Source organism: Ammospiza nelsoni, chromosome 3, assembly GCF_027579445.1.
Source record: "Ammospiza nelsoni isolate bAmmNel1 chromosome 3, bAmmNel1.pri, whole genome shotgun sequence".
Taxonomy (NCBI): Eukaryota; Metazoa; Chordata; class Aves; order Passeriformes; family Passerellidae; genus Ammospiza; species Ammospiza nelsoni.
Window position 1 is genome coordinate 18128997 of NC_080635.1, and position 27632 is coordinate 18156628.

A 27632-nucleotide genomic window follows, 5' to 3' on the forward strand; every position below is an offset into this window, starting at 1 on the left:
CTCTGCTGAGAAGCTTTTTTTCTGTTTGTAAGTTAATTTCAGAAACCTTATCCTACTGATAGCCTTCTCAGGGTACTACCTTGCTTGTTGCTGGCTGTTTTTAGATGCAATCAAGGCTGGAGGCATGATGACAGCTAAGGGTACTAACAAGAGACTCAGAGACTCAGGCCATGGTAGCACAGGTATAAGAGAGTGGATAAAAACCAGACCAATTAAAAGGCTAATTAGGATCATGCCCTTGGAGAGGCATTTTCCAATACTTTTCTGAAGCTAGAGACACATAGGTAAACACTTCACAGGTACCACTCCCAAATTTTCCAACAATTGCTTTGTAAAATAAAGGAGCTCTAAAGTGCATTTTAGTGAAAGAGACAGTGAGTTGTTTAGATGATTCATAACAGCCGATACTAAAACCCCAAATTTAAAAAGAAATGGCCGTTTATTTGTGACATGAGCAGGCAACAATCACTAGGCAGAGTAATTAAGTAATCTTTGGATTAGCAGCTCTTTTACCATCTTGCTTCCAAACACCTATGTAGCTCAGAAGTGAGTGCACTGATAAACTCAAGAAGTGAGCCCTTCTCTGCATTGAAGAAGAGTGATTACAACTCTGCAGAGCAGCACAGAGCAGCTGAGGGTGAAACGCTACCTTTTGGGTCTACTTCTGCTGTACTGCCTTTGTGAAGATGTGTAAACAGGGTGGTTGTTTTGTTTTCATGTCTCCCTGTAGATGCTTGGGGATTCCAGAAAAGCTCTGCATCAGTGATTCAGCTGCCAGCAAGACCTCATAACCTATTTAGAAGAAAGAGTGGCTGGAGAGCCTAAGAAACACTAGGTGTCTAGGAGCTTGCTCTTCAAACACCCAGAGACCAGTTGAACAGGGATTGTCATTATTCCCCCAAAACCTCAAAACTTGAAATTGCCACCTAAGCTCTTCATGGTGGTCTGCTCTTCACACAAGGCATTCAGAAACAGTTTGGAAATAAACAGGACTCTCATTTTTTACTTAAATACCTGTGAATGTCAGTGATTTATACTGCACCCATAGCCAGCTTTTCCCCGCTGACATCAGAGAGATGAACAAGAGACTCCTCAAATGCCTTTATAACATGGAAAATCTTGTATTTATGATGACAGCTGGTCTTTCCCCTTATATGCATTAACCTCACTAATTCCTTTATTTTTTTGTAGGCTTCATGTCCTCTAACCAGGCTTACACCATGACAACAACAAGATGACTGCTGGACTGATGCAAACCAATGTCAATAGCAGTGAACAGATGGACTGTTGCTTCAATCATAGGAAGCATTTAATTTCTAATGAATACTATTTAGATCTTTTCCTCAAGTCACAGACATCATCTTTTTGTTTCCTGAACTTTTACTGAAGGAAAACTTACAAAGGGCTTTATCATGTTTTCTCTTTAACAGGATTCATGGCATGACGGCAGCGAGGGAAGACATGCAATCAATCAATATGATTGGTAAAGCAAGCTTCAGTTTATTTCTAGTACAGCGGTACTTTTATATGTTTTCAGTAATTATTCATACTTGTCAGTAATTATTCATACTCGTCATTAGTTCATTGGTTTAAAGCAAAAGGTTATTTTTACATACTCCTCCTACTTTGTGGTTTCTAACACAGGGTTCTTCCTCATTCTCGTCACTTTTACTTCTCTATTTCTATATTGCAAAACATCTTTTCTTCCTTATTTTTGCTGCTGTCCTTGCCCTTTCAACCTTGTCAGCATAATGCAGCATAATTTGCAAACTCCTTATCATGGTGTAAGGCCTAGTTATGTCAAGTGAAGCCTACTCATGTCAAGCTAACAAGCGGTGCGGCCTACTTAAGCTCCTACTTATGCTAAACTAACATGAGGTTTGCTTGTACAGCATGTCCAGGGACCCATGACCCTGTTCTTCCAGCCTTTCTTCCACAATGGCAAGCAGAGCTTGCAAAAAGGGAGAGAATTCTGTTTTCACCTCTCATTTATTCAAAATTACTTAATTTATCCTATTACATGTCTTACATTCTTTAACATTTCCAATTTCATCTATGGTGAAATTAGGGAAAGAGGAGAAGAAAACACTACCCTGGTGAAATTTCTTTCAAAAAAATTCTCTGGTCAGTTTTGTTGCAATTGGTGAATTCTGTTTCCTGCTCTCAAGGCACAAATCTCCCTGTTGTTTACTTGTCTCTCTGTAGGTATGTTTGTTGCTAGAATGCTTTTGGCATCTCTGAGGACAGAATGATTTTCCAGAAAAAAAGGGCAGGTTAAAAGTTGCCTTTTGAATTAGAACATGTCTGCTTCATTTCTGTGACATTGCACTGGAGATGTGATCCAGTAAAAATCAGCCCTACTGAGTACCTTTCTTTATATATCTGCTGCTGGAGAGAATTCAAGCATCTTGCCTAGTTTTATTACATTCTGAAAATTTAAGGCAGGATTTTAGCAGTTCTTTGCTAAATGTCCAGGGCAGAGAGGAGGGAAAGAGAAATAAATGGTGTGTGTTTAGAATTTGCAGTCTTCTCTGTGCACAGTGTGTATAATGGTTCATTTCATTTTGAGGCTATTCATCCCCAGTATTGTGATGAAATGTTGCTCAAATGTGTCTGAGAGCAGCTCCTCAAAATGAGCACACACCCATGTGGATGCTATTAGAAAAGATATCATCATTTGCCACATGTGTGGTTTTTAATTGTTATTTCCTGGGGAGGAAAAAACAGCAACTGCTGCTGGCATCAGAGAGAGGGAGGAGATGCTGTGTGCACTTGGGTGCTGCTGGGGAGGAAAGATACACGTTTTTGGCTCTCTTCTTGCTCCTTTATTTGGCCAGGAAGAGCCAGTTAGCTCTGAATGCCAGTTTAACCTGAGTGGCAGGTGCCTTTGGTAGCTGTGAGGATCAGAGTCAGCTTTTCAGATTTGCAGATGCTGGGACGTGTGGTTTGTGGTCTCACTCATTCTCCCCTGTGAAGGCTGTCCTTAGCAAGATGTTGGCACTGAGCCACTCATGGGTCAGAGGCAGGAGAGGACTGGGTATCTGAGCCATCCCCATTCTCTCCCCAGTCTGCTAGAGGCTCCTTGTCCTGTTTTCTGTGCTGAACCTCCCATTACTGTCAGTGCTTAGTTGCCATTAGCTCTTCCTCCAAATTACCATTGGTAGTGCTCCCCAAGCAGCCAGCTTGGAATATGCCGACAGCTTTTGAATATCAGCCAGAAATAAAAGTTTATCCTTTTGCCTTCTTTTTAGCCTTTTCTTGTTTCCCTTCCCTGATTCTATTGCTTCATTCAATTGAGGTATTTATTCCAGCAGCAATTGCACATTTTCTCTGGCTCTTATTTTCCTTGTTCTGTCACAGGAATTCGGACTATTGCCTACTGGGCTCAAGTGAAACCCATATTCAGTTCAGCTGCCTTTCCACTTTCTTTCTGCCCCCAGAAAATTAAACAGCTCCACAGAAAAAGCTTCCTACTCTTTTTTTCCTATATGTAAGGAAAGACCATTTGGTTTATGAGACATGCTATGTCTTTTCTTTCCTCATATTATGAACTCTTCAGTGAGAAAACTGGATTTATTTTCTCTCTTCTATATTGTAAAGTATATTATTGGTCCCATCAAAATTATATATATCTCAATTACTGTGTTTTTCACTCAAAAAGAAATGGGAAAAACCTTAAGGTTGCATGGAAAAATTTGGTCTGAAATACTTCATTCATTGAAGACATTCTGAGAAAACAAGAATTGTTCAAGTGAATTTTTTTGTGGTTTGAAGTGCCAAGGAAATAGATACAGTGCTTGAAGCTTCTGAATCAATTTTGAAGAAATGTTATTTCTACAAAGACTGAATAGATATTTCAATTTTATGCATTTTCAGGGTGACAAGATACAGACATATCAGAGTATCTCCAAATGTTCTGTCCTTACAAATTAGCAATACTATTAAATAATGAGGTGTATGGATAGATGCCATCCTGTGCCCCAAGTCAGGGAATATTAAGTGCTGAAAGGAATATTATCTCCAGTTAGCTCAAACTGTCTTCTTACTTTCTTGAGTTCTACTTCTTTTTCCCAGGAGGTCTGAGTTAGTCTGAATCCCTCGTCAGAGATCTCATTTATTTTTGATATGTTGTCCTTTGCTGCTTTCTGCATTATTCAGAAAGTGAAAAATAATCCAAGTGGATAGAATAAAAACAGAAAATTAAAAATATAATCCTGAGTATTTACCCAATTTTCACATCTGATCCTTTGACTGAAAAGGCATCTATCAGAGTGGCATTTCTTCTGGCTCATAGCCAACATTAAGGGGAAAACATCTCAGCTTAACTGGGTAAAACTTGTCTGCCTACCACTGCAATTGGGAAAATCACTTACTTACTATCACAGACTTGCCAGAACAAAACAGACAAAAATTTCCTGCCATTTTAATTTTGTTTATGATACTACAAAAATTAACAATGTCATTTCCTTTACTCAAATTCCATGCCCATCTCTCTGAAGAGCACAACTGAGCACTAGATGTGTGCAGCAGACTTTCTTCTGGCCTGATTTCAAAAAATCTTAGAAAGGGATCTGTCCCAGTGCTGCTGTTACTTTGGGGTATTTATTTGGCCTGATCTGTGTCATGTTGTGAGGGGTCAGCACAGAAGAAAAAGTGGGCTGTTACTGGGCTTGCAAGGGTTGCAGGAGTGAAGAGCTAGATGAGAATCTGGACTCCATGATCAGAAGGCTGGATTTATTAATTTATGATATATATGTTACATTATGACTATGCTAATAGGAATAGAGAGAAAAGTTCAGAAGCTGCTATGCTAAGAATAGAAAAAGAATGAAAAACAAAGGAGCTCTCTCTGATTCTGTCCCAGAGAGAGCTCGGTCTCTGATTGGTCCTTAATTGTAAAGATGCAACATGGGCCAATCGCAGGTGCACCTGTTGCATTCCACAGCAGCAGATAACCATTGTTTACATTCTTTCTCTGGAGCCTCAGCTTCCCAGAAAAGGGAAAAATTCTAAGGAAAGGATTTTTCACAAAAGATATCTGTGCCAGTGGGCATTGTGTCTTAGGTGGGAAATCCAAGGGTCCTTTATTCTTCTTGCCACAGTAAGAAGAGCTCTCCTGAATACAGCCAAACACTAAGACCTCTAACAAGGGGTGATCCCAACTTATATACACCAACATGGGACATTCTAGAAACATCCTAACTAATCATAACAGGCAATGTAATCTATATTAACATCATAACTCCCGTGATCCCATTCAAACAAACTTTAACTCTCCCTAACTTGAAACAGTGTCCCTGAACTTAGGGTCTAGCTTTCCATGGCCTTGAGTTGATCCCAGCTGTGACTGGCTTGCTGGCCAGGCCAGGCCATTGGATCTCCAAAGGTGTGGCAGGAGATGTGTCCTGAGCAATGCAGCAGATATGTACCTTTATGTCAGCACATCCACCTCTGCTAGGGGAGTCATCCTTATCCCAGCAGGATTTGGTCCCCCTGAGCAGAAGCAACAGCTTGTTGCAGCACATCTACTATTGCAATGATGACAAAACCCAGCTTCCTTCTCACTGCAAAGCAAATTCTCTGCAGGAATCTCTGGGGTTGTTTATCTCAGAGACTGACATGGTGCTGAATCTCCAACCCACAGCCTGCTCCTGCTGTAGAACTGCAGCCCTCTGGTGGCACCAAATCACTTACTTTGTCAAGAGCTGCATAACATAATAGGGGAAAACTCACCTTTGGGCTCTGACCAGTAACCTGGTGTTGCCTGGAGGGGTAAAAATATCTCTGGGGGAAGAGTCCAAGAAGCAGGGTGCAAGTCAGCATCCATCTGTGATGCACTGCATGGACATGACCCACCAGATAAAAATGTCTAAAGAAAATTCAGCAACTGAATGCAAGGGTACTTAAGAAGTGGGAGGGTATTTACCTCACAGGACTAGGAGAGACCTTAGAAATCTTTGTCCTGAAAAAATTACTTGCCATGGGAAGAGGCAAGGACCTCTCAATAGTGTTTTGACAATCAGCAATAAACTCTTCTCTTTCCTAAAGGAGGATGAAACAAGCATCCCTTACTCCTGGATAGAGTTTGTTTAGCTTGATCTTAAGTGCTTAAATCACTGAGATCTTGCAATATTTTACTCCCTGTGCTTCATTAGAGGAACGATTAGCCTACTTGTCTTATATTTCATTCATAGCTTATATTGCACAACTTAAAGTCTTGATCTATTTACTATTTCTTGATCTATTTACTATGATCATGGAAAAGGAAGAAACACACAAAACTTTTTTTCCCCAGTGTGCTGGTCTCTTTCATGTTTGAATATATGTTCTTCAATTCTTCCTTAAAGCTAATCAGTGCAAATTCATTTCATCTTTCTGATCGATCATATTCACAAAAAGGTTCTGCTTTGAATATCTTCACAGCAGTTTTTTCAGATAGTTAACATTATGTATTTGGACATGGCTCTTGAGCATCAGTTTTTAAAATGAAGAATAACCTCAATTTCCTTTTATGACATCTCAGCATGAAACACTTGTGACACATTTCATTATCACACCTTCTCTGAAGTTTTGTTCTGGACTACAGGAACAGGAAACCCTGGGCTATAGCATCAGGCTCTGAATAAAGCCAAATAACTTGAAAAGACAGCAAGGGTGAATTGAGTGCCTCAGCTGGGTACAGTAGATAGGACCATTTTATAACAACAGTTGTACCAACAAACTGTCATATTATTATTGAGAAAACACTCAACTGGTAGGATTAATTTGAAAACTCTGAGCCCACTGCCTTGGGGGATCTATATGACTCTTACCCTGTCTTAAACTAATGTAGAAAAGGTTTTTGCTATGAGAAAAGAAACAGAGCTGGAAGTTCCCAGGACAGGGAGAGAGTACAGGAGCTCCAAGGTTGCCCCACAGGAATGGCCAGCACAACGTGGCCAAGCACAGCTGGGACTGGACTAGTTCTTATCAGAAAGATAGAGTTCCTTTGGATTGTAACATTTTTAAATGTATTTTATGCATTTTTATTTAGTTTGAGAAACTTGTGTTGACTTTGCCAAGCAGTAAGGAGTACAAGCAGGTTTTTGGCACTGCCAAAATATACTCATGTTGTGCATTAGGGATTTAGCCAAGTTAGATTGCAAGGTGATTTATAGCAATACAAACAATTAAAGAAGAAAAAAACCACCCGCTTGTACCAGAGATTTATTGAGCTGTGTTAGTAAACACCCATTCTGGGTTGATGGTGGTATATCATATAGTGCATTTCAACAGCAAAGAACCAGCCTTCAGATTTTGTTATTGGAAGAAGTCACACATAATTTGGGGATGAAGAGGGAAAGTGCAAAGTGTTTCTGTATGCTCCTTCTTGTTTATACTGTAGGTGTTAGGATGAAAAGTGTCCTTTATATATGTTCTTCAATACATACTCATTGATTTAAATCTAAAAATATTTCAAGCAGTTTGTCAGGCATTTAATTGATGTGTATGCAGATAACCTTTCAGTCTTTGAGCCATGTCTAAATAGGAAACAGTGGAGAAGATCCTTGTGTAATTCACCTTCATGGTCCATTAGATGAGCCAAATAATTCAGTGCACAACAGAAGGAGATTGATTTTTCTGAGGTTTTTTTGATTCTTTATTTTTGAAAAGAGTAACAACTGCAGTTTGTTCCAAATTAGTTTTCCTTTTAGGCTATCTTACTCTGATTTGCTGCATTTGTGTTCAGTTTTGGGCTTCTTGCTACAAGAAGGACATGGAGGTGCTGCAGGATCTTCAGCACAAGTCTGATGATGTGGAGCTGAGAGAGCTGGGTGTGTTTAGTCTGGAGAAAAGGAGGTCTGGGGAAGACCTTATCTCTCTCTACAACTATATGAAGGAGGTTGTAGTGAGGTGGGGTTTGTCTTTTCTCCCAAGTAACAAGGAACAGGATGAGAGGAAATGGCCTTAAGTTGTAGTAGGGGAGGGTTAGATTGGATATTAGGAAAAAATTTTTGCTTGAATGGTTATCAAGAATTGGAATAGGCCGCCCAGGGAAGTGGTGGAATCACCATACCTGGAAATGTTAAAAAACTTGTGGATGTGACAGCTGGGGACATGGTTTAGTATTGAACATGGCAGTGCTGGGTTCTCAGAGGCCTTTTCCAGACTTAACCATTTTATAATTTCTATGATTTGCATGTTCACAAGCTGTCTGGAGGCCAGGGTGACTCCTTAAGTCAACTCCATCTCAAAAAGTCACTAACACAGAGCCTGAGTCATGTAAGCTTTGGCCCTGGTAAAGCTGCGTCTATAGCAAGTCAACAACAGAAACTGCCCAAGATGAAGTCTTGGAATCAGGGATCTCACCTTAGAGACATGCATGTAATAGCAAAGTATGCTCTACCAAACCCAGATTTGCCCAGCAGAAAGCGTGGGATAAATTTCAATAAGAAAAACTGGGACTGCAAGTGTTCCCCTGCAGCCAGACTACTGCGGTTAGGGACATAGTGAGTCACTGAAAGGCCTGTCCATTTACCAAGGAGTTAAGGTCAGCACAGAGTCAGTGCTTCTTCCAGCCACTGAGAGAGAGGTGGAATAGCACTTGCATGGGCTATTACTTTATTGAAAGGCTGTCTAAAGCCATAAAAACTCTTGCCATGAAAAGACACCACCCACAATCCAGCAGAATCTACTTTCTGATCTCTTCTGAAAGACTAACTTTGTTAAAAGCTTAGCTACATTGTTGGGGTAAGCAGGCTGCTCCTGCCAAAGAGCTGCAAATGCTGATATGTTTGTGCAGCATGGAGATCAGTGGTTTCATGTTCACTGGTTCATAAAGATCCCAGACATTTCTGAAAGATCTATCTCTGTTTTGTTATTTATGTATTTTGGAAGCAGACTATGGAGCTGCACAGTCTGTGTGCACAGCCTAATGAAATTTTCTGAAACACCATTGATCTTTCCCCATGGCACTTCCAAATAATTTGAAGCAAAATAAGAAATATATAGGAAATGTCTAACGAACATTTTCCCCTTTTGATTCAGATTTAGTAGCAGAGAAACCAAACTTTCTTTTTGAAGTTGAACTTTTTGAGTCACCTGAGCACCAACTTCTTTCTTCACCTTGGTACTTGCCATCAGTGCCTTGAGATCTGTTGGGCTTCAAAATACATGAGATTGAAGTATTCATTTAAGATATGACCATTAAGAAGTGAAATTGACTTTTATATAAATTATTAACAGAGATCTCAAAATTGGAGTGGCTTGGTGTTGGGCTTTCTGTCTGGGCAAGTAGATCAAGGAAGATCACATCCAAGAAATAGGATTTTTCAAAATGAAAGATAGGAAAAAAATACTAGAGGAGATGCCTCAAGGGGAAATTAAAGCCTCTTAGGGAATGGCAGCACACAAGACTCCATTATGGTGGAAGTGAAGGAAGAATGGTGGCTCCCCCTGGGATAATATGGAAAGTTCACCAAGTCATGAGGTGACGTGGCTTTTGGCTATACCCAAAGAAAGTGGCTTCCCAAAGAGGCTTTGTTAAGCCAGAGGTTTTAGTACCACTGTTGCTTGGGTGCTTCTCATGCCAGGTAGAATTAACCTTCAGAAAAGCCTGACATGAAGCCTGAAGTGAGAACCAAATGACCAAATCTTGCCCATGGAGCTGGAGTCATATAAATTTTTAAATACTATCCCATCATTCTAAATGATCACAAAACTGTCAAATAACAAAAATCAAGGGCTGCCATCTACTCACACCAAAATCCTCTCTCAGCAGAAGGCCTCTGTGCACAGCCCTAGGGACACCCACATGGGACAAAGCTCTCCCCCCAGCACAGTCATGAAAGGCTTTGAGCTCAGCCTTTAAAACTGCAAAGCAGTTGTTTTGTTTTCCATGGATAATGCTTTAATCCACCGGGTGAAAGCTGGACGTTGCTCTCTTTTATCCTGGCTGTACACAATTGCAATGCTTGAAAAGAAAAGCCCCTAGCCCTTCTGTACCCGCCCCTCCTCCAAACTGCTGACGCCTGGATGGGCAGCTCCAAGGCGGGGCCATTGGGATTTATTTAGTTCACTCCCGCAGATGATGCCTTTAGTGCCACAAACCACCCCGGAGACAAGTCCTGATCATCTGGGGGGGGGGGGGGATTATGTTCAGTTCTTCTTCCCCAAACCCCCCGACGTAATTCAGATCCAAACTGGAGAGACAGGCAGGCACACAAGAGGGGACCCCGGCACTGCACAGCCCCTCTGAAGCCATGTACAGGAGCAGCTTCCTCCGTGAGGTACGCAAGGAGAAGTACGAGCGGTCAGATGCCTATGATGAGCTACGAGGCTCCCCAGAATTTGACAGTTTGGCCCAAGCCCGGGGCTTGGAGAACCTGCAGGAGCTCAACGAGCGCTTTGCAAGCTACATCAACCGGGCGCGTGTGCTGGAACAGCGCAATACCATCCTGCGCAAGCAACTGGAGACCTTCCAGCGCATGGATGAGCTGGTGGGCTTGGATGAAGCTTTTGCTGGGCAGATTGAGTTCAACCGGCAACGAATGAGGGAGCTGGCTTCTGACCGAGCCAAGCTGGAGCGGGAGGAGAAGGATGCCCAGCGCATGCTTGATGAATACTGCAACAAGTAAGGCTTACAATCCATGGAAGATGAGTGGTGTCATTTCCATAGTTAATCTTTGTAATAAGGATGGGTTCGGTGTCACCAGCTACTTCTTGTGCATGGGTGATGTCTCTCCGTGTGTATCAGACTTGTCAAGAAGGATGGCATGTAAGCCCATGTAAGGTGAAAAGTAAGGTATCAGGACTTAGGGAGCCGCAGCTCTGCCTTTTATGGTCTCACTGCTCGTAGATGGGAAAATGCCCTCTCCATTCCACAGCAGCGGCCCTGGCACATGTCAGCTGCTGTTGCTCATTAGCCTTAGAACTGTGCTCTGAACTGCAAAGATGAAATAACCCTATTTGACTACCAGGTGCCTCAAAGCAAGTCTTGTGTCTGAGCAGCCCAGAGTTACACAATGCCAAAAATCTCCTGAAATATGCAGGATGTCTCTGAGAAACTCTTATTTACAGCCATTATGAAGCACCTGAGCCAGTCTGTGCCAACCACATCTGTGATGTGTCATGAAAAGAAGGGAGATATATTTTTTCCTGGTGTGTAAAATTTGCCCTCCTATTCTTCTTTGCATTTTGTATTTCCATCCCATGCCACTGAAAGAATAAGAATAGGCTTCCCCTAATTTCACCGCTTTAACTTCTGTGCCACCATAAATCAAAGGGCAGGAGCCTCACATGCTGATGGAATTAAGTGCCTTCCCTCCAGCAACAGGCAATTTTGGTTACATGGCTTAATTACACAAGAGTTGGTGAGCATTGCTCATAGGACAAAAGAGTTTAATCCTCCTGTTACTTAGGCATTTTTTACCCCCAAAAATATCTATCTGACTACTTCACCCATGAAAATTTGGCAGGCTGCCAAATGAACATCTGCATGGGGACTGTGAGCTACAGCATACCTATAGAAATGCCAAGCCCTGATCTCTCTTTCACGTGACAGGAGAGAATAGCCCATCCAGGTGCACTGAGACTTATTGTTGCCAGTGGTCAGATTTCCATAATGTCCTGATTCTGTGTCAGTGGGTAATAAGCATCTGATTAGGCAGAACTGTATTCCAATATTTATGAGCAGGAAATTCAACTATGAGTCAATGCTGTAATTTAGGTGTTGACTCTGGTACTTGCTCATGTGTTTTTATTACACAGTGCCCATGAGTATTTGACTATACTCAGTACTTCATTTTCTAGCTGCATATTAGTTAAAAATCTATGTGAATAATACAGGATTAGTAATGTGACACAAAGTAATTTACTTTTATTAAAGCTGCTCTAACCAAACTGTAAATAGGCGGGGAATAATACAGGGCATTGAAAATCCAGAGGAGGAGACAACACCCAGAAAAAGGGCAGTACTTTCAGAAAGCAAGATCTAGGACCTGCTAAAGGGGTAGTTAGTGGCTTCCTAGAAAAAAATGGGTGGTGCTTTGTTGTACAATCCTGGAATGCTCACTCAGCAGCTGTAAACAAAAGTAAGAAGGAAACTTTGGCTAAATTCAAGCCAATAAAGATACACAGGGCCATGACAATGGAAAGACAGTGGCTGCTTTTTAACCAAATTTCACCAATTGGTTTACATCAAAAAGTGAAGTTTGGTGAGGTTTTTTTTCATTGGGAGCTGCTGAATTTGTCTAGAAGAGAGACATGAACATTTGTTCAGTATCTGAAAAACTTGGGATGGTTTTGAGTTGCAGGTTTTAAAACAATGCCACTGCTCTGGTAACATGTGCTCTGCCATCTGATAGTTCTGATTTCAGTTCCTGAAAGTTATAAACAAAGCTCCCTAAACAAAGTATGGGAGGAATAATCTTCTGTGCCCTATTAGGGGCTGCTGAAACCAGAAACATTCCTGTGCTGAAGATCTGCTCTCCCCCCTGAGTTTGCATTCCATTGGCAACAGGCGCTGTAGGTTTCTTGCTGCAACTTGAACCATAAAGTATTTGGTGCACTGGAATTAACAAAATCTCTTAGAGGGAGCTTTTGAATCAATTGACAAATGTCTGTGTCCTTCACTAATGCAAAGAATTTTGACTCTTACAACCCATTCTTTCACTCACCTTCACTATTGGGGAAATAGATTTATATCTAAGTAAATGTTTTAAGCTACATTTATATAAATAGTCCTTTTAAAGTTGCATTTAGACAGAGTAGGGCCTAGGACTACTGGGTCTGTGCAATTAAATGTTCATGAACCATTAAAAAGTAGAACTTATATTAAAATTTATTTTAAAATTCTCTGTGGTCACATTCATAGCTTTTCTCATTAATTAATAGTTCAGATTCTGTACCAGGGAAGAATTCTTTCTCTTGAAGTTGTGCCAAAAAAAAAAAAAAAATCAATGCTGGGAATAGTCTGGATGCATCTCATAAAAAGACTAATTATGCTACCTTTATTGACCACCATCATTATAGCAACATTGCATCTGGCTGTGGGACAGGATGGTATTTCTCTCTCCATGATGTTGGAAAAGATGCCGGAATCCAGATTTTAGTGGCCTTGACTGAACAGGATTAATGGACTTCAGAAATTAAAAGTCTTGCTAAGCAATTGTTTATTTAAAAAATTTGTGCACTGCAAATGCAGTGAGTTTTGAACATGCAATATGGTTCCCTGGACACAGTAATTGGCACAGTGTTCTCCAGAAGAAGATTGCTGTGTGGTGATACTCTGATGAGCTAACACCCTTGGGGCTACAGTAGAGACCCAACACGTGTGAGAAAATGAAAAGAAGTGGTAAACGCAATAGCTAGGATATGGAGACTCCACTGACAAAGCTGCCTTCCAGCCCGGTCTGCAGGGATTTTCTTGGCACTGATGCTGCTTCTCTAGTGATAGGAAGGACTTTATCCTGCTGCAGCTAAGATGAGGATCATCTGCCTGCCCTCCACACTCTCCAAAATCTGCAAGAATATTGTCCTGTGGCTGTCAGCTGCTCAGCAGTGGCTTCTTGATAACACAACACAGGTAGAATCTGTTCATAAATCAGCAAAACACAACCCTCCTGGGCTCATCTGAGCATTCAGGTTATATTCAGGACTCTTGATAACAAATATTACTGACCTGTCCATCATCCTTGTAGGACCTCTCTTTCATAGTCTGTGCTGTCCTTGGCACCCAAATTGCTGCTGTCTGTTGAGAGAAGATTAGTGAAGTACATCAGGGAAAGAGAAAATGACAAAGGTAGTCACCCAGAGGTGCTATTACCTTTCAGTAGGATTCAACAGATTCAACGTTTTCCTTCAGATGAAAGGCTCAGCTTTGATGCCAAATTGAGTATATGGCCATTGTGCATTGCTGGGATGGACTGTTCTTGTTTCCTCTTTGGAGTGGAGCGAGCCCTTGCACTGCAGTGGAGGCAGAATCCAAAAAGAAGAGGTGATTGAAATCTTTAATCCTCAGATCTGCTTTCTTTGAGCCTGGCAGCTTCCTCCCCTCCGTTCTTTTCCCCTATGCAAAAAAAAAAAACAAACCAAAAACCCCCAAGCCAGTTAACATCCCTTTTCTTTCAACAGTCCAAAAACATTTGTTGCTGACCTAAAGCTATCTGACTAGGTGAGGAGGTTCATGTTTTGTTGGGTTTTGGGGTTTTTTGTTTGTTGTTTTTTTGGTTTGTTTTTTTTTTTTTTTTTTTTTTTTTTTTAATGAAGCAAAATAACTTAAAAGCTCTTAAACTCCAGGAATGTCTGACCAGCAACCATCTAATAAAAAAATTTTTGGACATGACTAGCTAATTACTAAACATCAAAATCAACTTTGAAGCATAACAGGGTTGTGACTTGTCAGCCATTGCACTTACAAATACATTTCAGCAGGCACAGAGGCATGCTGAGGTCTCTGAAGCATTTCAAAGAGGTCCATAGCACTTTTGCACTGATCTTCTGGAAAATATTTAACATCACTTGAAAGAAATTCTTCTTCAAAGGATAATCATGCAATACTAACTCTCTCAAGCTGCCAGGTGGATTTACAGCTGTGTGGCACAGCATATATTTGGGTTATTTGAGAGTAAAGGAAAATTAGCTGAATATTTTAGTAACTGAAAAATCTTTTGAGTGAGGATCTAGCAATGAGGGACATCTGAATTATATTAGGGCTGAGGTTTATACACTGAATCCATCAGATGGTTGTATATTACTGTGAGTAGAAAACCAGCCTTTTATTATAACTTGTATTTGATTTTCACAAGATGCCACAATATGCTTCATTCTTGTTCAGCTATCAGAAAATATCAAAGTTAGGAAACTGTTTACTGTCAAGTGCATACAAAATTTTTTTTTAAATAAATAGAAAACTGGCTGGAATTGAGCTACTTGGTAAACACCTGAAACAAAGGCAGTTTCACTTCTGAAGCTGAAAAATATTCTAGCCTTGGGCGTGAAACTGATGTTAGTACTTATTGGCAAAAAAGGACATTGTTTTTTCAGCAATTTGTTGGAGTGATAATAAAATAAAACCTCATCATTTTCACTTGATTCTTTGCTGTTCATGTAAGAATTGAAAACAGACCAGTGACCAACCCTGCTAATATTATGGGATTTCAGAAGAACTTTGTAAACCAGAGCACCAGGTTAAATCCATTTACTTGTTCTGTCAAGTTCTTCCTTTGTGGTCCTGGTTAGTTTGTGAGTGACATCATCCACTCAGTTTTCCAGTATGTGTTGAAAGAGATGAGAATAATGTTGGTTGTTCGTCATTCAGGAGATGAAAAGGAAGAACTGAGGTTGACATTATCATTATATCTTGATCCTTGATGTGCTCAGTCCAGGAGCTGTCAAGTTCCCTGTTGACTGAAGTAAATCCCTTTGAAATCACCAGCACATATGGATTGGAGCAATGATTTCAGAAGACAGACAGGAACTTACGTTCAGTTCTGAATTTTGGCTTGTACTGGTGTCCATTGCTTTTATTGCAAATGAAGGATCCTAATCACCAGAACTGACTTGTCACCTACCAGAGTGTTTCTTGTAGAAAGAAGGATAATGATAGCTTTTTTATATCTCTCTACATCTATTATTTTAGGAAAAGTAAAGTGTTAAACTTAAAGGGTTAGGATTGTATTTCTGCTGCTGTTGGAGTTTGGTAAGTCACTTGTTCAGTACCAATGGCAAAGTCTCATTGCCAAAGTTGTTTCTGACTGGTGATTTTTGAGGGGCTTTTTGTTTGCTTTTTTGTTTGTTTGTTTTTAATGGAGTCCCATTAAGCCACATCTACTGTTGAACATTTCATATGAGGTTTACTTAAGGAAGGGAATAAATTACAATAATCAACAATTTAATTTTGTACTCTGTGGCTAAAAAGAATTTCTAAAAGATAATTCTATTTACATACAAATGTGGAGCCCTAATTCTTAAAGAAAATGTGCTGTTTCCTCAAGCCTAACATAAACACATTATACATCCAGCACCAGGAACATGCACTTCATGCATGTTTTATAAAAGCATAAGAATAGCTGGTTAAATGCAGTCCTTACTAAGGCTCACTTGTTGTTTTGACCAAGCTAATATACAAATTACCATTAAAGGGGACACAAAGCTTGATCCATCTAAGCATCCTAATCCAACATCTTTCCTACATGGTCAATATGTAAAACTGCAATCATTATGTTTAATGTGTCTGTCATTAAAGTGCTTATTGAACAACAACAGGTATAATAGAAAACCAAGAACAATGTAATTAAATGTTCATGTGCCATTGCAGCAAATCCTCACAGAGTAATCACTGTTGAATCGCTGTCACTATAGTTCAACACCAATGGCACATGCTTTTATTGTAGATAATCTATTCTTGAGCATTCTGTAAAAAAGTGATAGCAAATATATGGCATTTCATTATATTCTGTTACATAAGCTGAAGACAAGAATTTAGGCAATTCTGAAATTACCCTCAGCATCTGGGACCAAAAAATAATTAATGCTAATGCATTAATAAATCTTTTGGGCCCTTTCAAGATTCATATTCTCCTTTAACATGAAGCATATTTGTGCATGACAGTGCAGATAAAAATGCAGTTTGCAGAGGGATGAACCACTGAACTCTATCTCCTTTTCTCTACTTGTAGGTATAGAAATGAACGTGAGTATCAGCAGAGGCTAAAAGAAACCCTGGAGCACCTTAATAAAGTGAGTCTGGGAAAATGCCAGGGGAAAGGTGTACAATCTTTTCCTTTGGTTTCATTTACTACAGCAAGCTACTTTGAAGAAGCAGTGGGAAGATAAAATGTCAGAGCAAGGCGTTTCTTGTCATTATGCCCTTCTCCATCCTCCCCCTCCCTATGTAAGTGTCTGAGCTGGCATGTGCGTACCTTTTCCCCACACTTTTTAAACATAGCTACTGTATTAAAATACAGTCACTAATGATAACCATGCCATGAAAAATTGCTGGTTAAGTCCATGTTTTGAAGCCTGGAATGTCTCAAAGCTCCTTAGTCCCTTGCAGTATATGGTCAGCCCTTCCCACGACAGACCCTCAGCTTCCCATTAGGTTTCCAAACAAGAGAGACACTGCCACTCCCCTTGGTTTGTTCCTTTTACATCAATATAGTTCTTAAACTAATACCATGGGAAAAACAATAATAAAAATAACAACATTTAATATAATACAAAGCTCAGAGAAAGATAGTAGTTGGCTGAAGTATTTTGAAAGTTTCCAAACCAGGTCTGTGAAACTGAAAAATCTTGATTCATCCTCTCTCGCTGCTAGCCTTCATCTGGGTGAAGAACATAATATCTTTCCCCAGTTCTACTTTGCACAGGCTATCATTCATCTTCTGTATTGGAAAACAATTAAAGATGGATTAAATAGAGATTTTTTTTTATTTCCTTGCTACGATTGGCTGGACCTGATCTGCTGGAGCATTGTCATATCAATGTTTTATATTAAGAACATGTTTTATATTAAGAAAAGACAGAAAGTGCATTTTAGCATTTCTGTCTCCAGTGAACTCTTGACATCCCACATCAGTTCTATTTTCCAGAACACTCTGTTCTTGAACAACTTGCAAACCCTTAAAAAAATTTGTGAAGGTAACTCTTTTGTAAGGGTTGTGGGACCAGGTAAGTCTGTCTTCACAGTTCCTCTCTATGAATCTGCAGCTAAAGAAAATTGAAATGATTCACCAACCCTAGGCACAGTTCACCAAATCTTGAGGCACAAGGATGTTTTTTATCCCAGGATGTCCCTGGACACCCCTGTTGCAGCAGCTCCTGGCACTGGGAGCACCAAGTGCTGGAGGGAATACAGATGGTTTTCTGTAGAGGACCCAAGATGTGGCCTGAAAACCTGCATGTGCAGGTGCAAACTCATTCTTTATCTGACAGCTGGGAAAATACTGGTTCTGGAGAGATCTAAAGAATTTCTCTTCCATGGTAATGAAAATATTGCGTCTGCACATGGACCAGTGTTCTGGAATTATAACATAAAGCAGAATGTCTTTTTAGAAGCTGAGTGATTAGCAAATATTGCAAAGTTCAAAAGAAAATGTGTGGACACTGCATTGTTCTGATACACAACTCCATCAAGGAAGCTGGTCTCTTTGAAAGCATGGAATAAAAGCAGAAGTATTTTTCCCCTCTGAGGGAACATTTTGAAAGCCAAAACCTGCTTTTTTTAATCACATGCAAAAATATTTGCTTATAGTTATTATCTAAGGGCCTGGGGGCTCTTTTTGGCTCCCTCCCAAACCTCCCAACATGGCCATTGTCCTGCTGATCCTCCTCTCAATAGGATGAGAGAAGAGTGCAGAAAAGCAGCAGGCATTCCTGATGGTTGGCTCTGAATGTGCTGGGTTGGATGCGTCTGAATCAGCCCCTGGATCACAAAGCAGAGCCTGCTGGAGAGTTCTGTGCCTGGGAGGTTTAGCAGCACAATAAGACAGCCAACATCTACACATTTTTTGAACAGCGCGTGCTGTATGCATGCAAAAGGAAAAATCCTCTTCTTCCAGTCATGTGCTGCACCCACAGATCTCAATGGTTTGTTTGCAACCTGTGATTCGCTCACAGAGGTATTTTTACAGCTGATAATGGCACATGGGTATTTTGAAAGAGGTGCCTTCAAATACTTCTTTTTTTATTCTTTAAGCTAAATGCACAAAGCAGGACTTTCTTGAGGCAAATTGCAAACTGGTGGAGGAACTGGCACATTTTATACAGTTGCAAGGAAGATACAGTTAAAATGTTTTAAGATGCTTTCTCAAAAATTAAAGAAATAATGCATTAAATAGAAAAATAAAACGTATGACTACTCTCACATATTTGTAAAATACATTGCCAAGTTCCAGAGAAATTACCCTAAATTCCATGTTTTTTGTTAAATAACAGAACATCGGAAAAATCTAAATTAAGCCTTTGAACAGAAAAGGAGATTTCATTAGATTTAAAGATCAATGTCACTCATACCTGTATACTCTGAGATCATGGTTACTAGTCATATGGTTTGTTCTTTGAACTAATTGGATGTTAGGAACTTTTGTCTTTGCAAATTCCAAAGTATTATAAACTTATGCAGCAAAGTGATTTTTTCTAAACTTGGTCAAATGTCATTTTTATTGCCAGAAATGGCTCCAAACTGGCAAATATTTGTAGTATTTGAGAACATGCCAAAGAGAGTGCAAATACTGCAGATCATCCTGGGTTTTCAGAAGGACTTCTTTACTAGGTATCTTAAAAAGGCATCAGGATACCTCAGATCTTGTCATGACACTAGAGAAATCAATGCTGATGTCATTTGTTTAAGATTCATCCACCATTTCAAGATTTTGATATTAAAATCTGGTATTTCAAACATCTACTACTTGGCACCCAGCATTATTTTGACAGTGCCAGTGCCAAACTCTATTGTAAATTACATTTGTGCAGGGCATGGTGAATAACATGGCTCCTGTTTGTTGTTTTCATGGTACTGTTGTATGTTACAGTAGGCTCTTACACTTCAGGCAGACTGCTCCATGTGCACAGTGACTCATGCAGTGCCTGTGGGCCTGCTGTGGGTTTGGCACTCCAGCCGTACATACTGCCATGCCACGTGTCTCTGCATTGCAGGAAGCTGATGAGGCCTTGCTGTGCAACCTGGAGCTGCAAATTGAGTCCCAGTTCCTGCAGGATGACATCAATGCTACAAAGGACAGATACAAGAAGGTAACTGGATGAAATTGCTGTTTTCCTTGTAGAGATAGATGTGGAACTTGGCCCTTCTCCATGATCAAATGGTGGCAAATTTAAGCAAATGGCATTTATGTTTTGGTAGGTGCATATAGCACTATTTATTTTCAGTGGCACAACAACCCAGATGGTTTCCAGCACCCAAACATACTTCTCAGGGTCCAGTAACTACAGCTGTAGCAGAGTCTTGAATTTGTCAACCTGGTGTCATGGTTCAACCCAAAGTGCTGGTCAAGCTGTCTTATATTTCATGCTAAGGAAGCTGTTGCTTTCATCATCCAATTTTTTGGGAGAGGACATTCCAGTTAATCAGCAGGCATATGCCTGTGAATGTATGATTCCACTGCAGCTGACTTTAACATTTTTTGCCTTTTTCCTGGGAGAACTGTGGGTCTTAGAATCAGGCCACTGTCCCATATTTGCTGCTTTTGAAAAAAGTTACTATTTTTTTCATGCCACATGAAAAGATATTTGTGATTCTTATTTTGAAAATATCTTATGAAATTGGAAATGGAATGGAATCTTCAGTTAAAACTATGAACTATATAGTCCTTATCCAAAAGTCCATGATATACCCTCAGTTGATGAAACTGCTAGCACTCCTGCACTCAAAAGCAACTGTAAGTTGCATTCCAAACCCAAGCCTGAACTTGACTGGAATTGGACTTTTGAATTGGACTTTTATGGGCTAAAAGAATTACGTATCTAAAAATAAGCCCCAGGAGTTCATGGAAATGTCTACCTTACTATGGCATTTTCTAATGAAAATATTTTTACTTTATCACAGAACCTCATGGAAATCCAGACCTATGTCAATGTCTTGCAGCAGATCATCCAGACAACTCCTCGTGTGTCCCCAATAACCACTGGCATATGTGAGGCAAGTATTGCTGTTGGGAAGTATATGCAACTCTAAGTAAGAAAGAGATAATGTTTACACCTAAAGTGTCCCAGATCCTTTAACTTCTGCTCCAAGGTTAGGTGAAAACTGTCAAAACAATGTGTAAGTACTGAGTAGTGAACATGAGAGAAAAAAATTTACTGTAGTTTTGAAAAACTGTATCAATGAGGAAAGAGAGATTAGGTTTGTCAGGTGCACCCCAGCATATATATTAGTCCCAAAAATGTGTGGTACAAAGATATTTGAAGTAGTTGTGCTTCTTCTCTGAGGAGGAGCTGGCAGGATATATGAATATTTTAAGAGAAAGGAAATCTTATCCTGAAGGGGTGAGATGTGGTGAAAATTTTAATGAAATGAATTGATACAGACTAGATGAAAACTTGATGATTTCCACCAATATGAGTGGCTATGGCAGGAATGTTCATTATTTGGAAGAAGATGTGAACAGGTTTACAGGGTCTAAGCTGTACTGTTACCGACCTGGTATCTGATATCTTTATTCTTAAAGCTGTGCAACCATTCAACAGAATTTGGCTTGAGGTTCAATCCCCATCTTTTATCTGTCTTTTGCCATTTTCTATTTGTCTTCACAGTTTATTTCCAGTATTGCAATTTCTTTTGGCTCTTTTTAGGAGTGAAACATAATTTCCTGTACACACATTGTTTTCTTCCAACCAGGAAAAACTGATAGCAGAGAGGAGGATCCCTGTTCTGCAGAGCCAGCTGGAGGAATATAAGAGCATCCTCTGCCAGCTACAGGCACAGAAATACAAGCTCCAGACAGAGGTATTGGAATCACTAGCCATAAACATTGGAATCACTAGCCATAAACACAACCATGTTGCTCATGAACTGCTTTTTTTATGGTCACTTGGTAAAACCTCTAACACGACTTTAACATGGTTATGTTAACTTGGTGGACTTGGAGGTGTGTTTTCCTTTTAGATTTCCATCTTTTTCTTCAGCTGTTTCATTCCCATTCTCTCAATGAAACAAATTGTCAGGTTTAGTTGGCCAGGGTGGGCTGTAGGTATTGTAGGTGCAATGAGGCTATCTTTGCTTATCAGAGGGACTGATGAGGGAACATTTCCACAATGCAACTGGATTCCTGCAGGACTGAATCAGCAGGACATTATGAATGGAAAAGTTCCACAGGGCTCCTATGACTTTCTTACTTGCTGAGTTCTGGCTGGAAATTGGCTTCAAGAAAACTGATGGGGAACCCTCAGGGCTCTGCCCAATCCTTTCTATCACTGCCACATCCAATGCTAAGCTTGCTGTGGGAAGAACTGGACAGGTTTGGGGAGAAAAAAATGAGAGGGCTATTGAGCTACATTTGGCTCTCTGCCTTCATCCATGTCACTACTAAGACTTAAGCCAGCATCTCTCCTGTGCTTGGACCAGCAGGAAAAAACATGTGCTTTTTGCCAAGCTTTGAGTTGCAAAAAGAGTTTGACTAGTTGTCCTTGCCCATCTCCCAGCCAAACATGCCCTAAATCAACCTTCTGTCTCCAGCCAGTGCCTGCAAACATGAGTGTAGTGCAGGGCTGAGGGTGGCAGGAGGTGGAGGAGCAGCTGAAGGCTGCAGTGGATCGAAACCAGATCTTAATAGTTGCCAATGGCATCTCTACCTCCATGCAGTTGAATATTTTTTAGCAGATGGAGTGGAGAATGACCCCAAGTACACCTTCCTTTGTGCCTCAAGTTGTCCATCCAGGTGAGAGGAATGAAATATTGACAAAAACATCATTTGGTGGGATTTTGAACTCCTTTGGACAGCCATAGCAGCAGCTCATAACTTCCTGGGCATAACTTCTTTCATTAGGGTCAGGACAGTGTATTTTCCTTGGTCTCTCTTTCTCACATCTGATGCTCTGGTGGAAAGGACACATGTACTCTGGGATGGACATGAATCAATATGGGGATGAGATAGTGAATCAATATCGAGAAAAAGGGGAGGAAATCAGCCTTCTGCTGGCAGGTGGAGAGAGGCAGTCTTTGAGGAATTAATCATGCTGCTTTCAAAATCAAATCTTTCCACCCATTTAGAAATAGATTATTCATTCATTCATTCTTGTGCCTTGAGATTACAAGAGTGAAATACCTTTATGAGCGCAGGTCAGTAACACAGTAGCCTGTGATGGTGAAGGCTGGATCTGATGACTGAGATGTCATCAAGTGTCTTTGCTTTCCTGTTTCTGGACCTGACAGCCATGTGCCCAAGAGGTCAGGGGCCCCACTCCATGAGCACTGAACAGAAGAGTCTCTGTCTATTAGTACACTGCAACATAACCAAACTAATGACAAGGGACATCACTTCTATATTTAGCCTCTTAAAAGTATTTTTTTTTAATCTTGCCTGAAGCACATAGAAATAAATCAATTATTGAAGAATTCATTAGTCACTTATTCCTCCATTAACTTTTTGTGAGTTCATCTCAGAAAAGTAGGGGAAAAAAGTGACAAAATAACTATAATAAATAGCTAAAAATAGCAGAAGAAAGTGAGAGGAGATTTACAGGGTGAAATATCCCACCTGAAACTCAGCCTTTATTTTTGGAAGGCGACTTTTGCCACCTCCTGGTTGATATGCTCATTGGTTTTATTGCTGAAGTAAAAAGCCTGAGGAATTGAATTCTAAAGAAGAGTCCTTTGTTTAAAATGTGACTTTTGGTCTTATTTTCCCTGTCTGCAGAGCACAGAGAAGGAGGAGTGGGTATTTCTTGAGCTCATCTTCCCAGTTAAGAACTTTTACTGTCCATGTTAGGCCCTGCCCAATGTGATAAGTTACTGCTTTTTGAATAACTGAACAAAGGTAGTGAAATTGCTCCTGTGTTTTAGCAGTGCAGCATCACATTGTAATAAAGCATGACTTGCCTTTCATTATGCTTAAAATATGGGGATGGTGAATTTTTCAAAGCTGCTTCTTTCACCACCAATTTTATTTACCAGACAACCATGCTGGAGCAAGCAATTAAAAACACCCAGGAGAGTTATGACGATGAAATTCAGCTTTACAATGAGCAGATCGAAAACCTTAGGAAGGGGATAGAGGAGGCTGAGAGAATCTTGGAGAAGTACACCACTGACTGCCGCCAGCTGGTGATCTACCAGCAGTCCCTGGAGAATGAGCTGGAACGGTACAAACGGATCATCGAGAATGAGGACAGCCGGTAAGCCTGGATTTCTGGGCAATCACAAAGGGACCAGGGATCTCTTTTATCTCATTTGAAAAATGTATGTTTAAGGACATTTGATTCACCCAAAGCTATAGCATTTTCACACCTTTCACTGGTGTAGATATCTAGGGATAGAAATCGAAATAGATGCAAAATCTGGTGAAACTTCTGCCAAGGAAAGGATCAGTGCCATTTTGGGCTTTCTTGTCCTTGCAGTCTCCTTTCCATATGCTGTCCTGGCATCAGTGTACAGAGGTCAGGAGCACACAAATCAATCTGAACATCCTCTCCTCAGACTGGGTGTTGGTGACACTTGTTCAACGCTACCGGCAAGTTGATTTTTGGAGGGTGCAAACAAAGCAAATGCCTTGTAAAGCAAAGTATTCTTCCCAGCAAACCCATTCCTTGGGCATGGGGAGAAAAACGAAAAATACAAGAAACTGGCAGGGATTTGAGTTGCTATTAAACCTACAGAGGACCACTGTCTCCCTCTAATGTCCACCATCAGCCACAGTGGACAAAAGGATCTTTCACAGCAGCAGAGCCAGACCCCTAAGCACCCAAACTACTGCTCTGGGCTGTGCAGAAGATCCAGAGAAAGAACACTCACTTAATAGTCCATCCTATGTGTGGGGAATGGGAATTTAATTAATTTTCAGGGTCTAATTTTGGACACTGAGTTCCAGTTAGAAGTGCCTTAACAGAGTAATTCTCAATGCCAAAAATCATATTGACATAGGGTCTCTGACAGGACAAAATATCTCAAATTCCAGCAGAGCAGACTGGGGAGGCCAAAGATACAGTAACTGTTTTGCGATAGGCCTGCCTCTCAATTTTAATTTTTAACCCTTAATACTACTGACTCCTTGAATGTTTTCCAAGGAAGGCTCCAAATTTCCTATTTTGCCAGCCAGCATGGTAAAAGTGGATTTACATTTTTTGCTGACCTCTGGTAGGCTTGGATTGACTGTTTGCCCATCTAAAAATCTACCATCTCTTCAAAGTGCCATGCTAAATGCAAAGCTGTAGCTACATGTTGTAATTACTGGTGTACTTTACCTACTGGAGTATCCCATATCTCCTGCTGGCAAAAACCAACCTCACTCCTGTGAAGGTGCTGTGGCTGTCTTGATTTTCCCCAGACAAGAAACAGATTCCCATCATTCTTTTTGACTCCTCATCACAGAGAAGTACATTTCTTTAACCTCTGTGCTTAATTTTGCACAATTTCACTTGCTTTCTCCAAAAGGGTGATGAGAGAACTCATGGATGCACATATTCTCCACAGGTTAAACTCTGCTATAGCAGGAACCCCAGTCACACTCTTCACACAGATTTATCGACCTGCCCAGCCTCAGGCTTCGAGGGGAAGAGGTAAACCTGTGATGTGTCTTTCTGTGTGTGTCAGGAGAGGCATCATTGCATTTTAAGCTGTTTGTCCATCTGTCTTTAATATGGCCACCAGTCATGACAGCCTGACTACAGGCTTGAAAATGCAACCATTTCAGCTTACCTCAACTGTCCCTGAGACAAGCTGTCAAAGGCCAAAACCACAAGTAAAAGCATTTCTTTGCTAATTTCTACAGTTTACTACTTAGGCCAATCAAGAGTAAAATCAAAAGGCATCTGAAATGGTGGAAAGAGCTGCAGGTTTTGTGTTGACTCATTCTGAGTTTGTTTGCACTTTAGTGATGTGCAAAGAGCACCAAGGTGTGTTGAGTGCCACAGGCCATTTTTGAGGCCTGTTTTTCTATGAATTATGTTTTCTCTATGTTGTATGTTGGCTTGTTAGAATTAGGATGCTTGTAAACCTGCTGACAAGGAAATGGCCAGGCTTAAATGAGAAAAACCGCTCTTAACAAAGGAATTGATGTGATAGGTTCTAACATATGGGTTAACTTAAATCCAAGGCTCACTGTGGTTTCAATAATGACAAACTGCCTTGAGAACAGAGACAAACCATCGTATGAGGGATGTTTTTGTAATGCAGGTGTAATTTTTCTAACTGCTGTGTGAACTGTAGCAGTTTTATATTAAATAGGTCCAAAATGCCTGAGGCCAGACCCTCAGCAGCTGCAAATAATTACTGTCATGCAAAGTGGTATTTTATACATGCTGAGGATTTGGCCTGGCTCTAGACACACCACTGATTTCTCCTGCATGATGAGCATCGTATTTCATGTGTGTTACTGTATTGTGGCAGGGGACAAAACAGCTGCCTTGGGGAAAGTATGTTAATATCTGTCTGTCCTCTTGTTCTTGTAATTACCAGTATCAACCCCTGTCTCCTCTGCTCTAGCTGCTCATGCCATGGAAATCATACCTTGCCTATGCTCCTGCTGCTGCTAAGCTCTCATGGGATCTGTGCCTATTGATTGCCCAGGAGATTGGAATCAGGGGGTTCTAAGAGCTCAGTGACAGTGTCTGAGTGATACCATTGTAGATGGGTGGCTTCTCAGCTCTGTGACCACCAGCCACTGCTGCTCCCTCCTGACATGACTTTCAGTATCTGTCCATACTCCAAATTGTCAGGAGTCAAGGTGTCTGGCTCTCTTTTAGGCCCCTGGGATACAAAGGCTTTCCACATGCAGTGGTGAGGGCAAGAGGCAGCTCTAGCATTTGCAGTGACTGTATTCAAGCACTGTTTGTTGTTCCCTTTGCTTTGATTTTTTTTAGATATCACCCAGGCCATGCAAGACATTGCCAGTATAAAGCCCAGACAAAAAGGCCTGACAAAGAAAATTGCCAGAAAAAAGGAGCTGATGTCAAAAGACATAACCGACAGTCACTCGCCTGAAAGAATGTACGAAAGAACTCTGGAAGGTTTTGACCAAGATCAGATGGAGTTTAGGCATGAAGGCTCAGTCAGGTGTGAACCTGAGCAAGAAGGATCAGAATTTGATGAAAGAGAAATGGGCCCAGAGGACGTACCTGATGGAGCCCAGATAAGTAAAGCCTTTGATAAATTGTGTAATATTATGAGGGAGAAAATAAGAGTCTACAAGAGACCAGAGGCTAAGTCTGATGCCCATCCCAAAGGGCGTTATGTGCTGGTGACAGGGGAGGAAGGCTATGAAGAACCATGCATCTTGGCCCCCTCTATCCCTGCTGGCGGGGGGATCACAGTTTCCGCTGGCAATGGGAAGGTGATGAATGGGGGTGATGTGGAGTCCATACCAGAGCTCCCAGAACCTGCCGAACCACCAGAAAAAGAGAAAGGGGAAATCTGTGAAAGGAGAGAAGAGTTTGAACTCCCAGATAAACAGAGAGAGGAGGGGAAAGAAGATGTGCTTGAATGGGGGAAAAAAGCAAGAGGAAAAATTGAGCAAATCACAAAGTACCCAGACATCTCTGAGCCTGAGACAGTTACTTCCTCTGGTCTGATAAGCCCAACTGAGCCAGGACTCCTTCGAGAGACAGAATATGAGCGAGAAGATAAACAGGGCCTTTTGTTCAGGGAAGCAGCCTTACCTGGCTCTATGAGCTATGAGAAGGTGGAGGTGGTGGAGTCCATTGAGAAGTTTTCAGATGACAAAATTCAGACATATGAAGAGACAGCAATGATTGTTGAGACAATGATAGAGAAGACAAGCAAGAAGAAACTAGGTGACAAAGGCTCTTAAGTGACACATACCCTCTGATAGTCAATTTGTCTGGCATAGTTATTAAATGACTCTGTTTTTTTCCTGACCGAATGATACAGTAGTGAGATTTTTGCTGTTTGGTATGGAACAGATTGAAACCTTGATGGCAATTCTGTCTGATGTAGGTTCACCTTTGGTGGAACAACCATT

The 27632-nt window shown here is 40.8% G+C and overlaps 1 protein-coding gene across 1 annotated transcript; it reads left to right on the top strand.

The window, feature by feature from the left end:
- Positions 1-10241: 10241 nt before the first annotated feature.
- On the top strand, positions 10242-27461 carry BFSP1 (beaded filament structural protein 1). Its single transcript, XM_059469321.1, has 8 exons — positions 10242-10612; positions 16659-16719; positions 19639-19734; positions 20546-20638; positions 21338-21445; positions 23612-23832; positions 25127-25212; positions 26515-27461. Exons 1-8 carry the CDS (start codon positions 10242-10244, stop codon positions 27459-27461), a joined length of 1983 nt encoding a protein of 660 aa, XP_059325304.1.
- The last annotated feature ends 171 nt before the right edge of the window (positions 27462-27632 follow it).

What these genes read in the sequence shown, in the direction of transcription:
- BFSP1 (XM_059469321.1), top strand. Translation starts at nt 10,242, where the DNA reads ATGTACAGGAGCAGCTTCCTCCGTGAGGTACGCAAGGAGAAGTACGAG. An exon ending in CTTGATGAATACTGCAACAA is followed by an intron (nt 10,613 to 16,658) that starts GTAAGGCTTACA and finishes CTCTACTTGTAG; the next exon opens with GTATAGAAATGAACGTGAGT. An exon ending in TCAGGCTTCGAGGGGAAGAG is followed by an intron (nt 25,213 to 26,514) that starts GTAAACCTGTGA and finishes GATTTTTTTTAG; the next exon opens with ATATCACCCAGGCCATGCAA.